General features: G+C 36.9%; 2 protein-coding genes across 2 annotated transcripts; one reads left to right on the top strand and one right to left on the bottom strand.

The window, feature by feature from the left end:
• Positions 1–6,094: 6,094 nt before the first annotated feature.
• On the bottom strand, positions 6,095–7,472 carry LOC113354506. The gene is made up of 2 exons (XM_026597820.1): positions 7,167–7,472; positions 6,095–6,545 (listed from the first exon to the last, which is right to left on the bottom strand). Exons 1-2 carry the CDS (start codon positions 7,414–7,416, stop codon positions 6,196–6,198), a joined length of 600 nt encoding a protein of 199 aa, XP_026453605.1. The 5' UTR covers positions 7,417–7,472; the 3' UTR covers positions 6,095–6,195.
• Positions 7,473–11,821: 4,349 nt separating this feature from the next.
• On the top strand, positions 11,822–15,506 carry LOC113354507 (L-ascorbate oxidase homolog). The gene is made up of 6 exons (XM_026597821.1): positions 11,822–12,146; positions 12,868–13,138; positions 13,343–13,454; positions 13,557–13,911; positions 14,011–14,376; positions 14,521–15,506. The coding sequence occupies exons 1-6, from the start codon at positions 11,902–11,904 to the stop codon at positions 15,209–15,211; spliced, it is 2,040 nt and encodes a 679-aa protein (XP_026453606.1). The 5' UTR covers positions 11,822–11,901; the 3' UTR covers positions 15,212–15,506.
• Positions 15,507–17,385: the final 1,879 nt, after the last annotated feature.

A 17,385-nucleotide genomic window follows, 5' to 3' on the forward strand; every position in this document is an offset into this window, starting at 1 on the left:
TACTATTAAGTTTGAGGTTTATAACTCTTCTTCTTTTGGATATTTGGTTCTTTGTTATGATACATTCTTCAGTCCCTTTAAACAATTTGTGGTTCATAATCTTATTTTCACATGATCTGTTTGTGGTCTTAAGCCACTCCGCATGCCTTTTGGCTTTAACAAGTTGCAAATATCGGGTACACGCCTTCAATCTTTATTGACAGGACTCTTCACTTGCATAAATAAGGTACGTGAACCGATACTATTAGGAAATAATATAGGAGACTATAATTAGGAATATAATTTAGGTTAGTTGGAGTTATACTTCAAGAGAGTTCTAAAAGAGTTCTATTTTAGAGTTTGGTTTATGTTAGGAAAGTGTCTGTGTTTAGAGTTTGATTTTATTAGGTAAGTACCTTGAGTGGTCGTCAAGTTTGTGAACAATATAAATAGGCTATTAAGCCATGAAAATTAACACACCGAATTATTATCAATGTAGTCTTTTACGCTTCCGCGTTTATGCTCTCCTCTCTCTTGCTCGATCCTTAACATGGTATCAGAGCGAGGTGAGAGGAAGAGAGAGGAGAAGAAGAAAGAGTTAGAGAAGTTCTATTGTTTTTCGTTTTAGGGTAAAAAAAAAAAAAAAAAAAAAAAGTTGCTGCCGTTCGTAGTTGAGTTTTTTCCTGAACGAGAAGGCTGCAAAAGAAGACTTGTTAAAGTCGTGTTGGTGTACGTAATTGAGCCGAAGAGATGCATCTCAGATGGTGAAACAGGGACCGAAAACAGCTTGCAGATACAACAAGTTATGAAGGGGCGATGCTGGCTGCTGTTATTTGAAGATTAATTGGACAAAAGTTTGGTCCGAGAAAAAAAAAACGTGAAGTTTCAACTGAGAAGAACTCTAACGAGATGGTGAGTTGTTGCGAAGGATTGATCAAGGGCTTGTGAGAAAAAAAAAAAAGTGCTAAGCTGTTGATGCTTGGTGATAGTCCTGCAATATTGAGCAGGAAAGATATGATGGCTTGCTGCTGCCATTTTCGTAAGAACAGAGATGAGTAGCTTTAGCCGAGAAAACAGAGTTTGGAAGGTGTTGATATGGATTAGGAAACAGCAAGAAGACGGTATTGCTGTGATGATAAGAAGAAGATGTTGGAGCTCGAGAAGTCGTGGTGATAACGAGGGTTCTATAGAAGAAAGACCTATGTTGCTGCTCCAAGACCTGGTGCAAGCTTTATCCGTGTGAGTCTACACGGAGGGACGAAACGAGAGTTTCAAAAGAAAAAGAAAAAAAAAAGTTAGGGTTCTGACGTGAATCGAAGTTAACAAGGAAACATGGGTTGATTGAACTATTTTTAGAAGTCAACATAAAAAGGAAGTTCGGTACGTGAGATTCAAACTCGTGAAGGAGCTTGGCAGTGAATGGCTGATGAAGGTTCGCTGTAATCGGCCATGGAGTTGGTACTCATTAGACGAGATATAGAAGTTCGAGTAGCAAAACAGGGAAGCTTGAGTTCAAGTTTGGACAAAGAAGCAGTTGGTTGATTCTGCTGATGATACAGAAGCGTGACTGCATAATTCTCACAGTTGGACAGAAGTGTTACTGGGAAATAGTAACAGAATGGGTGTTACAAATATTAGTGTTACAGTTGCAGAAGAACTGTTGCTGTCGAACTGTTACAGAAGTGTTACAGATTGTGAGTAAGTGTGACAATGGTGATATAACAGTAAAGAAGTGTGATAGTTTCTGTTAGAGGTGTTGCAGAAAGCTGTTCAACATGTTGGAAGAAGTGAAATGTGGTTGAAGAGTTTGTGGCAGAAACTTAGAGATCCTACAAAGTGTGGCAGGCTTTGTAAAGACGACAAGATTGTGAGAGAATCTTGAAGAACAAAGAAGTGTGAAGGTTTCGTGAGAAGTGCGTGACTGGAACAAGAGAGAAGAAGAAACAACATTCATGTTGTGAAAAAAAAAAAAAAACCAATCACCAAGAGGTGATAAGAAAAAGAACAACAATAGTAGGTTAAAATCCTATGAGTTGTTGAGAGAGTACAAAAAGTATTCTATCGAAGAAACCAAGAAAACAAGAGTACAAGAAGTATTCTTTCGAAGATGGGACCGAAATGTCCTTAAACTACGAAGATGGGACCGTAATGTCCTTAAACTACGAAGAGGACCGAATTGTCCTTAAACTACGAAGATGGGACCGTAATATCCTTAAACTACGAAGGGGACCGAAATGTCCTTAAACTACGAAGAGGACCGAAACGTCCTTAAACTATGATCTGAAGATTTTTTTTTTCCGCAAAAGCGTTGAAAAAAAAGAAGAAAGAATAAAACCGAAGTTAAATTTATTTTGTCCAAGATGGGCATTCGTGGTCTACATGCTCCATCTTGAGGGAGGGTATTAGGAAATAATATAGGAGACTATAATTAGGAATATAATTTAGGTTAGTTGGAGTTATACTTCAAGAGAGTTCTAAAAGAGTTCTATTTTAGAGTTTGGTTTATGTTAGGAAAGTGTCTGTGTTTAGAGTTTGATTTTATTAGGTAAGTACCTTGAGTGGTCGTCAAGTTTGTGAACAATATAAATAGGCTATTAAGCCATGAAAATTAACACACCGAATTATTATCAATGTAGTCTTTTACGCTTCCGCGTTTATGCTCTCCTCTCTCTTGCTCGATCCTTAACAGATACCATTACAGCAAACCCCTCTTTTTCATCCCCTTTACTCAATCAAAAAGGTAAGACCCATTATGGAACGCATTATGTATGTACATACTCTTTGAAATACAGTGTAGCCTCGAAAATTATCATTTCTGAGTTCGATTACTACCATTATGTTTACTTCCTACAAATGTCTTGAATGGTAATGGAAAGATGGATTTTTGGGTTATTACTTATTAACTTGCCCGTGCATTTGCACGGGCTTACAGAACTTGTTAGATATATAGTCGGTATAGACGTAATCAAAAGTTTAATCAATAAATTAAAAAAATACTAATAACAAGATGTACAATTTGCTACCATGCATGAGAGTGTTAAACCAAGTGATCCAATAAAAAACCGATATAAGAACTAAGACCTCAACTTAGTTTTTCTCTTAGAAGATTGTCGTTGTTGTAGAAATCGTGTAATTGTTGTCGGCCTTGGTGTCAACACAAGTGGTAAGTCGCTTCTAAGCCAAGGGTAGGCATCTAGTACTTCTGTAGGAGGTCTCTTTAGCACATCAAATCTGTTAGTCAGGGCGTTTAAGGCCAATATGTATGCATTACTGTATGCCAGTAACACAACATGTCTACTGACAGGATGAAAAGCTAATGGGAAAGTACTGTTGTCAAGACATAAGTAGTCCTCATTAAACCATCTATCATTATCACATGCCAACATATTCTGTAACTCAATCTTGTGAACCAGCTCCCATACTGGTGTATGCGATGTTTGATCATTCACCAAAATAAACAATGTCATCGATTTTCGCTGAAGTTGGTTGTAACATATGAGCTCTCCTGATTCTCCAAGACACTGATGTAGATAATCTTCTTCGTCTCTTCCCTTGGGAAAATCAATTAACTTGCATTGACGTTGCTTAACATCTTGTTCTTCCTTTTTGTTCAGATCATAAGCTATGATTCTATTTCGACGTTCTCCTTCAAACCTCTCGTATTGGTAATCAGAATATTTTCACTGCAGTATCTATGTCTATCATCGGAAGATAGGTTGCCGTAAGTAGAAACCATCACGTACAGTAGTCTTGTAACACATTTCCCAAGTGACTTCAGGAGGACTTGAGATTTCATAGACGCACCATTCACCCAAATCAGAACAGAATACTTGAATTTTGCATTCGGTTGGTGGATTTCCACCATAACAGTTTTCTAATGTGTTGTCGAATTCTTTAATTCGCACGACCATGAAAGTACTTCTATTACTAGTGGAACTGAATGATGATCTGTCGGATGATTGACAAATAAAACCATGTAAAAATACCGTACCCCTGTCGTATTCTTCCCCAGGATTTGGAATCATATCCGATATTCTTTTTGTGCGTGGATTATAAACATAGCAACTGTAAGTCCACCAACTTTTTATTACAAAAAGAACCAAACCGTTACTAGAACCAACAAGACATAATTTATTTCGAATTTTGGAGTGAATGGATTTGAAAGAGAAGCCATCATATGCAAAATTGGACGAGAGAAGATCAGTTGATGCAACTGCAAGATGTCCGTCATAAAAGGCATAATGGGTTGCACACAAAGTTTCGAGTGTTTTAGTCAGAAGAGAAAACCATACCTTAGAGACGCACATGAACTTGTACACGGGTTCTAATGGAAGATATCGGAAAATTTCTAGCAACACTAACTCTGGTATGAACAAGTCTGGGTTGACGATTTCTCTATCATAGTTGACGATTTTCATGTTAGGTAAAGGGGATGTGAATGTGTTTGCAGTATTGCGTTGAATTTTCTTCTTTTATATCTACTTTGGTCCGGCCATATATAGATGTTTATTACTAGAATATGTTCTCTAATCAAATTCTGGAAAACTTTGCTGTCCTAGGAAGAGTTTTACTGTAAATCAAGTTTACAGTAATCCTAAAATCTTATCTTCCAAACATACTTGTAATCCTGCCTTATAAATCTTCCAAACATACTGCAAAATCTTAAAATCTTCCAAACATACTTGGATTCAAATACTTCAACAACATAGAAAATCCAAACAGTTTGTACCAACAAGGTAAGGCTTGGCAATTAACATAGCCGGAGGTTTGTTAAACCAGTTGTTGGAGCCAGTAGACAGTGAGTGAAGAATGCTTCCATATAGGTGATTAGAGAACAAGGTTGTTCCCGCAACTGTTTCTGTTCTCAAATAGGTGATTTCCTATTTCGACTTCTCAAAATTAGTAAGAATGCTTCCATATCTAGCTAGGTTGCATATTGAGAAGGAAAAAAAAGAAGAAGAAAAGGAAACTCAAGGCCGGTAGGGATTTGAAACTTTAATGTGCTAAAACTAAACCAAAGTCATCTGGACATGTGGATGGGCAAAACGGATTCAATGAAAAATGAAAAACCTGAATTGAACTCCATCGGCCAGGCAAAAGAACCATGAACCGAACTTGGACATTCTTACAAGACTGTTCGACGTAAATCAGTTCCCTGACACATCTGAGTCATTGACACCCAAGTAATTTTGACAAATTAGTAACAGAAATTATAGGACAAACCAACCAGATGTTCGTTGTGGTTGAGTTACATTATGGGAGAATTGGAAAAATGCCCCAAAACCCGGTGCAATGTTGGAAATCTGCCCCAACATTTAAAAAGTTGGAAAAATGCCCCATTCCGTTAGAAATCCAGTTAAGTCACATGTGTGAGCTTATACATGCGAAAAAAAAGCCAAATATATCCTTCAGAATTCAGGGTTTGGGGTTCAAAATTCAGGATTCAAGGTTTAGGGTTCAAGGTTTAAGGTTCGGGTGGTGGTGGCGTCGGTTTAGTGGTGGTTCTGGTGGTGATGGTTGTCATACACATGTGACTTAACTGGGTTGGATGGCAATTTTAACGGAATGGGGCATTTTTCCAACTATTTTTGACGTTGGGGCAGATTTCCAACATTGCACCCCATATTGGGGCATTTTCCCAATTTTCCCTTACATTAATTGGATCGGATTGTTATACAGGTGAGCAACTAGTCTCTCTTTTATATACATAGATATACAGGAATCTCCCAACTTTTGATTTTTTTCTTTAAGTAAAGCGGGAAGCTGATCAGTGAGTGATGGCTGATGCAACAGATGATTATCAAGTCGATGAGGGAACTGTTGCCGACTATATGGGAGGTAGACCTGAGTATCCAGGAGAATGGTATGATCCGAATTTGGAAGTGAAGGCTCTGTTAGTTTTGGTTTTTGTTGAAGCCCAGATCTTTAACAAAGCCCAGATCTTTCACACTATCATGTCTACAGATTTTGGTACATCCCAATACCAAACATTTTACTACTAAAGAACCAATGTAATGCAAGTGCAAAATTCAACCAATCTTTAACTTGATCTTTACAATAACACTCACCAACAAGGATTTTTAACATTTGTCTGTGTGAATAACAGTAATAATCAACCACCAAGAAGGCAGTATGTTAACATATAAACCTTTTAGAGAATACATAAACAAGCAAGTACACCAGTTTGTTAGCAAATAGGTTCCCGTTTTTTAGAATTTAGCATTTGATAGAGCGGCCAATTTCTTTGCTAGACTTATGAGTGAGGAGGAAGTCTTTAGAATTGTCAACACAACGCCCTGCCCTGGACAACAAGACATCACTTTGGTGCACAATGCGCTTCACGATTTCAGGGTGCCCAATTGCCTCTTCACGTCCAACACCATGAACTTCAGCTTCAGGTTGATTGACATTGATGGCTTCATCATCCTCCTGTTCAACTAAATTCTCTGGATGATGATCATCACCTATTGCTTGGTGGTGTCCCTGGTCGCTCACTTGTTGATCTTTCTCTGTCGTTGGTCTGGTTAGGATTTTTGAGGTGACTCGTTTGATGTAATCAAGAGGTCCTGCAACAAGGATGAAGCATCACTAGATTTAAAGCCAAAGGTATACCCAGCCATGTTTTAGTAAAAAGACCTTGTCTGTAGTACTTCCTAGGCGAGAAATTTTCAGGCTGCTTGATTTTAACTATTTACATCAATCATTTTATTGCGAATGCAAGAAAACAAAATGGTACCAAAGTAAAGCTTCGTAGCCTCTTATACTCCAGTTCAATATCGTAAAACATTATTTTGATTTTTGGGTCCTATAATGACCATCTTTACCACAGGGCAGGGTTCTAGAAGTCTCCAATTCCACTTATGAGCCGTGATCAAACATTTGACTTGTCTACCCGCCGTTGACTGTAATTATCATCCAAAGTTTTTTTTTTATTTTTTTTACAACCAATGTTCTTGCTGATTATCGTATTACAAATAGCAAATTAATGTTCTGATTCAGAGCCCAGCCAGAACCAAATCTAAATCCCAAGAGCCACATGCATATATGCACAAAAACTATGTTTTAAAGCTAAGCTAGCAAATAGAAAAACAAGTACATAAACAACACAAGTATAAACAAGTACATAAAACCCCCAACAAAAATATCATCAAAAGAAGAAATTAAATTAGAAAGGTTGAAAGATATACCTGTATTGGGCAGCAAAGAATTATGGGAACCAGCATTAGCAGGATGATGCAACAAAGGAGCATACAAATAAGAATCAGAAGTTAAATAATCAAAAACCCTTTTTATCAACAACTTCTTCTTCCTCCTATTCCCGAGCACTGATGCTGATGATTTGACTATTCCTTTTCCTTTCTGTTTAATTACATGATTCTTCTTCTTCTCTGTTTCATTCTTTCGACCGATGATATGTACACATCCCCTATTCTCCATTAACACTGTTAAATGTTTGTAAATTGTTTACTTCTCTTCAGTGATACAAACTTCTAAATTTCACAATGGTTTTCCTTCGGACACCGGATACATCTTTCTTTTATCAATGTTTATTATTCTTTCTTACTATACGTGTCATTCTTACACTATAGGTGTCATCTTGTCATTTCGTCACGTGTCACTGCTTTTTGGGTAGATGAAAAAAAATTATTTTAACACATCAGTTGGTCAAACACTTTTTTTTCGGGAAAATGGGTCATTGGCCAAAACCCATAAAGCTTGGTAGTAATGGACATGTAAATTATAGGTAAAAAAGACACATAAAAATTTAGTCATATATATACCATTTGTTTTGAATTATATCCTTTATCATATCATTTTTCTCTCTCCTATTTATTCCATATAAGTCTAATTTTAATAAAATTTATAGTATTGGAAACGGCTCGAAAATCTCTACAAAACAAGATCCATTGTGATATGAAATTCAAAATATTTAAAACCAGGCCGAGTATACATTATGCACCAGGTGCAACCTGGCCAAAATTTATTTCTTGTAAAAATATGTATTATGCACCCAGGTGCAACTTGGCCAAAATTTATTTTCTATAAGAATATGCATTATGCACCCAGGTGCAACCTGCCAGAACATTTTTCCTATAAAAATCAAAAAAATAAAAATACATTATGCACTCGAGTGCAACCAGCTAAAACCTATTTCCAGTCAGAATTAAATTATGCACTCAGGTGCATCTTGTCCAATTCAGGGATAAATCTAGATTTAACATTACCAAAATCACTAGTTCATGATCTCGAGCAATAAATCCACCACCATTACCATCATATACTCCGCCATCAAAACATCCACCAAAATAGGTATTAAAGAAGCAAAACAAGCGAAACTACAAAAATATCAAAAAAAATATATAATATATACTCGGATGCAACCTGACCAAAATATATTTCCTATCAAAATATTCATTATGCACTCGGGTGCATTTTGTGTATTTTGTAGAAAAATTTAGGTTTATCCTAAAACTCACGTGCAAAAATAGTATAAACTATTCGTGATCTTAAGTGATAAATCCATCACACTCACCATCAAAACATCCATAAAACAAGTAAATTAATCAAAATTAAGGAATCAAACACATTTGCTTATCCATGATGCCATTGGATTTCAAATAAGACCCAAAACAAGGGATCAAACACTCAACCACATATCAACTGAATTATTCATACTTGGATTGGACAAAAATCAATAAGTTAGTGGTACATTTCGCTTAAAGGTGTATGATTAATCAAACGATAAGGAATACCTGAATTGCATCAATTAATACAAGGAACAAACTGTTCGAATGCAAGAAACACTTAAAAATTACATCTTTGAGATGGAAAAGGCCAACATCACTGAGATATTCAATTGTACCAAGCGCACTAGCCTTCTCCCATACTTTGGCGGATTTGGTCCTGTTGATGGATTTGGAACTCCTCTTGGTGCAGGTCTGCCTGTAGATGACGAGGAAGAACTGACATAGTTGGCAACTGGTTCTTGCATCTGAGATATCTGATGTTCTAGCCTCATCTGAAATGCCAGAAGATGAGTGACGAAGGTTGATATGTCCATTGTTTCAGCAGTACTCAATGTTGTAACAATTGGGTCATATGTATGATTTGATCCATTGCAAATGGATTGCTTTTTCTCATGAGCAGGTACGGTGTATCCTGTGGCTGCAAGCTGATCAAATAAACGCTTAGCATCATTTAAATACACCTTCAAAGTCTTATTACCTTTGTGCAGATTATGGAGTTGTCTCTTTAAATTCATCTGGTGAGCAAATTTTTTCGGAGCAAACTCAGACTCCAAGGTATCCCATATCTCTTGGTGCAGTATCAAGTTCTGCAACTACACTGAGAACTTCAGGAGTCAAGGTAGAATTCAACCAACCAACGATCAAAGAGTCTTGGTGCTCATATACTGTAAACGCAGGATTAACATCCTCACTTTCTGGTAGATTTCTTGGTGGTTTTTCTTTTGATCCATTGATAAAACCTGTTAGGTCATAGCCTTTCAGTATAGGCTTGAACTGAGCCTTCCACAATACATGATCAGTGCCAGTATGTTTCAAAGTAACAAGGTGATGGATTTAAACCTGGCGTAGATTAGTTGTAACCTCTGACATTGTTTGGATTTGTTTTTTTTTTGTATAGATTTTAGGATAGGTGCGGAAGCCGGATTTTGAATCGAGAGCCTGATACCAAGCTAGAAGATGATATTTGGGTGAAATACTTCCACACTTGAAAGGCCTAAAACTGTCTTTTAGACCAAGCTAGAAGATGTTAGTTTTCTTACTAACAATTTACTTGTCTTTTAAACACAAGAATCCAAATTCAAGGCCTAATTAACCAAAAAACTGCTTCTTTTTTATCTTGTGAATATTTTGTGGGTCGATTAATATGAACGAGTGCCCACCCGAATGGATAGCTTAGGGCATTGCCAATTGAGATTTAATGCCACCATGTTGATTGATTTGAATTAATTTTACATAATTCTATGTTCACCGGAGAAGTTCGAGAAAACCACTATTATAATGGATGAAAACAACGTACTATATCGTGCTGGCATGACTATAAATGTGGCCAACAGAGAATATCTCACAGATTTGTTCAAATATGTCATCGTAACCCATATCTTTTAGGACTGAAATCTACATTTCGAACCAGAGTTGATATCGTAGGTGCTAAGTGACCAACAATCCATGACTACTAGACTATTACTAAAAATCTATCAGGTGACCCAAGTTTTTTTAATGATCCAACTCGGTACCTAAAATTTACATACTGACCCATAATTTGTCATGTGAGCTAAAATCTGCAAGTTAAATCATCAAGACCAATTATTGTAAACCAAAATATGATCTTTCTGTATCATGACCCGAAGTCTCTCATTGTAATCTACAATTTACCGTTTTCAGCCAAAAACTGCTATGAACCCCACGTTAAGTAAATACACTATTCCACTGAATCTTGGGTTTCCCAGTAATTAACCATGTGACTCAAAACATTTATAGTGAGTGCACAGTGTGGTAAAAGCTATTGCATGTCCCAGAGTGTGCTATGTATGTGACAGAAGACCATGTTATCTCTGTTTGCTATAACTCTAGTTCGCTCTAATTACCAGTGTAGTATTTTAGTATCAAGCCTGGTACAAGCATCGGCAAACTCGAGTAGTGAGACTTAAACTATTGCAACTTGTGCTGGCTAAAAGCATAATAAACTCACCGGCGCTGCTAATACAAATTAATTCTTCTAGTATATTTATAAATCTTAGTTGAACTTCATATAGCGCGATCCATAGTTTCAGGGAATTAATGGTAACATGTTAACAGTGGACTAAGCTGCATTGGTCCATACACTCTGCAGTATGTACAGTTCTATAGTGTGTTGACGTATATGTGTGCAACAATGTGAAATGCGTGATTTTATTAATATTTAGAATGTTCTCCATTTATCGATGCTCATATATAAAAGATATGAAGAATCTTGCGAATTGATCTTAATTTAGTTTCAGTTTTATCATTTTTTTAATGACTTTCTTAAGCCAAGTATTCAATTGTGAGCTGGATCGATAAATGTTTATATTACAATCAAAATGTCAATGATTTCCTTTTCAGACTACAAACTTGTGTATGCCAAAAACATTAAGAATCATATAAGTTCCGGCTTTCTCTGTCCAGCTTCGGTCATGTACCGACACTAGCTAATACTTGACAACTTTTAACACGGTTCTATCATTCACAAAATTGGTTAAAAAGACCAAAATCAACAATTCTTAAGTGAAATGGTAAGTTAGATTTTGATACCGTTTAAATGGACAAAAATGTAAAAATAGGCAGAATGTAACCAGTTTCGTCGTGCCCATTTTCAGATATTTTTTCTTATTTTTAATTGCACAGGATGTATCCAGTTTCATCCTTGCTATTTTTTTTTTTGCCATTTCATCCAAACTATTTTCACAAAATTGGTTAAAAAGACCAAAATCAACAATTCCTGGTTGAAATGGACAGTTAGATTTTGATACTGTTTAACTGGACAAAAATGTAAAAATAGATAGGACGTAACCAATTTCATCTTGCCCATTTTCAAATATTTTTTCTTATTTTTAATTTACACAGGATGTATCCAGTTTTATCCTTGCTATTTTTTAAATTTAAGCTATCCTTACTATATTTTTTTGCCATTTTACCCAAACTATTTTTTACTCGTCCATTTGAACCATGATTTAAAAATATTTGGACAAATGACCCATTTTCCGTCTATCATTATCACCAATCCACTATCACCTCCTATCTTCTCTCTATAAATATACGAGTTTAACTTCATTGTAGAGGAAACCATTTAGAAAGAATTATCTGTCTCTCTTTGCATACCTCTCACTTTTTTCCCCTCTCTGTTCCACTGTTTGATCACGCTAGAGAGATAAGAATTATGTCTGCGCTTAGATTAGTGACGATTTTGTTATCAGTTGTTGTTCTTTTTGCATTTGTAAATGCCGAAGATCCTTACAGATTCTTTGAATGGAATGTTACTTACGGTGTGATTAGTATTGATTCTCCTCAACAAGTTATATTGGTTAATGGCCAATTTCCTGGCCCTGATATTCATGCTGTCACAAATGATAATCTGATCATCAACGTTTTCAACAACTTAGACGAACCATTCCTTTTCTCATGGTAAGACCTCTATCTCCCTCTCTAGAGTCTTAAGTGTTTGTTAAATTTTTATGCAAGATTTTCACATAATATTTGATTTAGATATTATGTGATTTTCATAATATTTAGTGTTTGTTAAATTATCACGCAAGATTTTCGCATGATATTTGATTTAGATAAATCTATTTGTTTCAGATATATCATGAATGTTTTAAGGTATATCGTGAAAATTATCGACCCTAGATTAGCTAAACCCTCCTACTCCTTTTTTTTTTTTTTCTTTTTTCTTCTTTTCTTTGTTTTTGCTACAACTTGATGTCTGTGATTTGTCATTTCTTCATTTTGACTATCATTATTATATTCAAGATGAGTAGTATCCACGACTCCACGACTATCAACACAAATCGTGTAAAATAGCATATTCAAAGCACGTTCTAAAGTCATCCAATTAATAAGGTGCAGTATGCACATAGTTCATTTAGTCAGGCTAATATTTAACTATACATTGTCAATAAACTATTCAAACGCCTCCTGTTCGAGCTTATAAGAAATGAATTCCTGCTAGAGTGATCGTCGGTTAGACTGAAGAGATGTTAACTCTGTTTATCATTGCGTTGATCTTTTTTTCACGCTGGGGAAAATAGTCTGCTTCTTGAGTAGTACAGCATGTCACCGGAAACTAATGTGCGGATCTGGAGGGTTTTTTTGGTTGTACACTACAAATTGACTTGCCTGCATACAGGAATGGAGTACAACAGAGGAGGAGTTCATGGCAAGATGGAGTTTATGGAACAAATTGTCCAATTCCACCAGGCCAAAATTGGACATACACTCTACAAGTAAAAGATCAAATCGGTAGTTTCTTCTACTATCCTTCACTTTCTTTCCACAAAGCTGCTGGTGGGTTTGGTGGGATTAGGATTCTCAGCAGACCAAGAATTCCAGTTCCTTTCCCTAATCCAGCTGGTGATCACACCGTTCTCATTGGTGATTGGTACGATCTTAACCACAAGGTAAACCTTCTTTTTAGCTTTCACACCTAGTGCCCTTCTTATTTTCAATTTGCAAAAGAACCAAACTGAAATTTGCAAGACAATTACCAAAGCGATCACCTTACATACGCTTCATTTACTGCACTAGTCGTAATATATCATTGATTATGGTTGTACACTTGTACATTACTTGATGAAACTGCACTCTTCGGTTTTTTTTTACAGAGATTGAGAACCATTCTTGAAAACCAAAGAGCCCCTTTCCCAGGTGCTCTCCTCATTAATGGTAAAAAACCCACTCCTGGGAGCAATGCTGTCACCTACACCGTCCAACAAGGTACAATACATTGCCTTAGAATACAACTAAACTCACTGTACTTGTTTAAAATACACATTTTAAAGAAATACTAACAAGGATCCATATCAATTCCGTTTTCAGGCAAAACATACAGGTTCAGGATTTCCAATGTGGGTTTACATAATTCTCTCAATATCAGGATCCAAAATCACAACATGACATTAGTTGAAGTGGAAGGAACACACACACTCCAGACAAACTACACATCGCTAGACATTCATGTTGGCCAATCTTATTCAGTTCTAGTGACCGCCGACCAACTTCCACAAGACTATTTTATGGTTGTGACTACACGATTTTCAACCATCCGCCTTGAAGCCACAGCTCTTTTTAGTTATAGCAATTCCAATGGGAAAATAGCTGGACCAGTAGATCCCAATGGCGGTCCTGCTAACTCGGATATCAGTTTTTCCCTCAAACAAGCCCTCTCTATCAGGTATATTACATTTATATTTACATTGATTTCATACTGTGTCGTGTGAACGTACACCTTTAATTATTTTCTTACCCATTTCCATTAATCGTATTTGTTTAGGACTAACTTGACTGCAAGTGGACCAAGGCCAAACCCACAAGGTTCTTACCATTACGGACTGATCAACATAACCAGAACTATTAGACTTTCTAATTCAGCAGCTCTAGTAGATAATAAACAGAGGTATGCAATAAATAGTGTCTCCTTCGTCGCAGCTGATACTCCTCTCAAAATTGCGGACCACTTCAAGATTCCAGGTGTTTTCCGTCTTGGTAGCATCCTAGACAGCCCTCCTGCTACAGCAATGTACCTTGACACATCTGTAATGGCTGCCGATTTTAGAGCCTTTGTTGAAATCATATTCGAAAACAACGAAAACACTGTGCAAAGTTATCACATTGATGGATATTCGTTCTTCGTAGTCGGGTAAGTATTTAACTTTTTCCGGTATATATCTTGTATATGTAGAATTATTGAGATTCAGCATTCATGATTAGAAATTTAAAATTTGCAATACATCAGTCCGTATTTATCTAATTATCTTTGTTACATTGGTTTATGTGAATGCAGTATGGATGCAGGAGTTTGGTCAGAATCAAAGAGAGAACGCTATAATCTGATAGATGCAATTGCGCGTTGCACTGTTCAGGTATATCCCCAATCATGGACGGCAATCTATGTGCCACTTGATAATGTGGGCATGTGGAATATAAGGTCTGAGTTCTGGGCACGTCAATACCTTGGACAACAATTTTATCTTCGTGTTTACTCACCCGTCGAATCAGTTAGGGATGAAAAAGTTATCCCACCAAATGCTCTTCTTTGTGGTAGGGCAACAGCGTTTGCCCCTCCAACAGTTTCACCTGTAGCCCCGCCTACAATTGCACCAACAGCAGCGCCGGTAGTTCCACCAACAGCTGCACCCGTAATTTCACCCATAGGCGCGCCACCCACTGCTCCACCAACAGCTGCACCGGAAGTTTCACCCATAGTTGCGCCACCAGTTGAACCGGTAGTGCCACCAACAGCAGCACCCATAGTTTCACCCATAGGTGCGCCACCAGTTGAAGCAATAGATCCACCAACAGCTGCACCGGCAGTTTCACCCATAGTTGCGCCACCAGTTGAACCGGTAGTACCACCAACAGCTGCACCTGTAGTCTCAACCACAGTTGCACCAACAGACGCACCGGAAGTTCCACCAACAGCTGCACAGGTGGTTTCACCAATAGTTGCACCGGTAGGTTCACCGCTTCCTTAAGCTGCCATTACAAGATAGATTATGCACTATCAATAGTTGAAGGACATAAGTATAAGCCGATTTATAAAGGGAATCTCACAAATTATGGAAATCGGGTTTGTCAAAAATATTTATTGACGAATTTTATGTAGTTGGTTTGCTTTTGGTGCTCCCTCGGCACCAATAAGCCAAAACGTATATTAACCTTATATTGGGGTCACCATTCTTTTCTTTGTTATATAGCAGTCATTGTAGCTTTCAGATTATCTTATTTGTAACTGTTTATTCAAATAATTCATCAAAAATTTCATGCTTATATAGACAAGTTTTTCATTCTTCCCAAGTGCCGCCTGGGATGGAACATCTTCGGAGTTCTTCTATGTATCATGCATGCGTCTTACCTAATTTCAATAATTTTTTGATGAAGTAGCAGTAGTCCTTTTTCTGTATAGATTATCTGGTATTCTTCAGTAACTGTTTCAGCAATCTAACTAAGAACATCAATTGGAGAGGTTAGGGAATACTTTCTTCTCAACCATAATAAGATTTGTTCCGCTATACCCATGCGATGAGACTTGGCAGTTGGCACTGACTGACTCGTGGTCTGGAATGGCAACTTAAGGCTCAAGAAACGGGAAACATTTCATGGCCCTAAATGGGCTTTACGAAACCGAATTTCTTCGACGGATTACTCTCTCATCATGACTCTCATTTCTCAAATGTGAGATTTGGTTTCGGCTCATTAGGCAACATCAGTGTGCAGAACCATATATAACTTCATGTTTGTGAACCCATGAGGAGTCCATTGTGAGTGTGAAATGATTTCAAATGTCTTCTGTTTTCTTTCTTTTTTAGAAAAATTTGTCACCCAGGTTATGTTGCAGTCTAGAAACCTCCACATAAAATCTGCCGTATTTCGCTCTGATGGATACACAATAAAGTACACTAACAAGAAATGGCTTTGTTGAAAATGCAGTGAGGACTATAACTGAATCAAAAGCCACCTTCACCTGGTTTATATGTCCATCGACCAGTGGATCAAAAGCCACATTCATAAGTAGATTATGCAAAAAAGATTACTCCTTGCGTTCCTTTTTAATAGGCTGGTTTTGTTTTTAGAGAAATTTAAGGAAATTAAGAGAACAATCATTGAAAGTGATCTTCATGACACTTATCAATAAAAGAAATGAAGTGAAATGGTCCCCATGACACTTGTCAGCAAAAGAAGTAAAGTGAAATGGTCTCCATGACACTTGTCATCAAAAGAAGTTAAGAGAAAAGTGGTCCCAGAAAATTAAGTAACATTTGACTTTCCTAATTAAGAAACCATCCTATTTTTTTGAAACATTTATGCATAGAAACCAGTCTATTAAAAAAGAACAAAGAAAGTATTTAACAAATCAAGCAAAGAAAATTAGCATATGTACAAACTAAATATTGTTAGAAACCTTAAAACCTCAAACTCTTTTATAGACTATAGTTCAAGATCTTTATTTTATGTTAGAATATAATCCTGTGAAGATGTTGCCACCCAAGGAGGTGATCTTCACAGGACTATATTCTAACACTTTAAGTTATTGATGTTTTGAACTCACTTGAACATGCTGCCACCAAATGCTGACAATCACTATATGAACACCGAAGGAGGTGATTAAGCTATTTTATCCATTCCATTGCAGAATGTAAGGCCACCAACGTATCAAAGGCACATGTGGCATGATTTGAGGCTTCTCTTCAATCTCGTGTAGTTGCAGGAAATCCTACAACCACACCCTTAGTAAAATTTATAGGACAACCTAAGTGAACTCCATGACAATCGTATGAACATTCATTAAGATCTTCAAATTAGATATAAAGTAATGAGAAAACCCTAACTTGGGAAGCAAATAATCTTTCTCTCTCCTAAATAACTTCTCTAAACTCTCAAAAAGCTCGCTCTCAATACAAGATCGCTCGGCTCCTTATATAGGGGTTTACATAGTGGAGGACAGCTAATAATGCCCCTAATGTCGGATCTGACGTGCATCAATGTCGCATGGACTTTAATATTGACGCATGGGTTCTTTACTATCGCACGACTCTTCTCACTTTACTCGTGGTTAAGCTGACGTCATTTGATGCGTCATTCTGGATAAGTTGTACGCGATCGTCTTCGCTCGGTCTTGATGATAGTCATTTCGCATATCTGATAGGTG

Source organism: Papaver somniferum, chromosome 2, assembly GCF_003573695.1.
Source record: "Papaver somniferum cultivar HN1 chromosome 2, ASM357369v1, whole genome shotgun sequence".
NCBI lineage: Eukaryota > Viridiplantae > Streptophyta > Magnoliopsida > Ranunculales > Papaveraceae > Papaver > Papaver somniferum.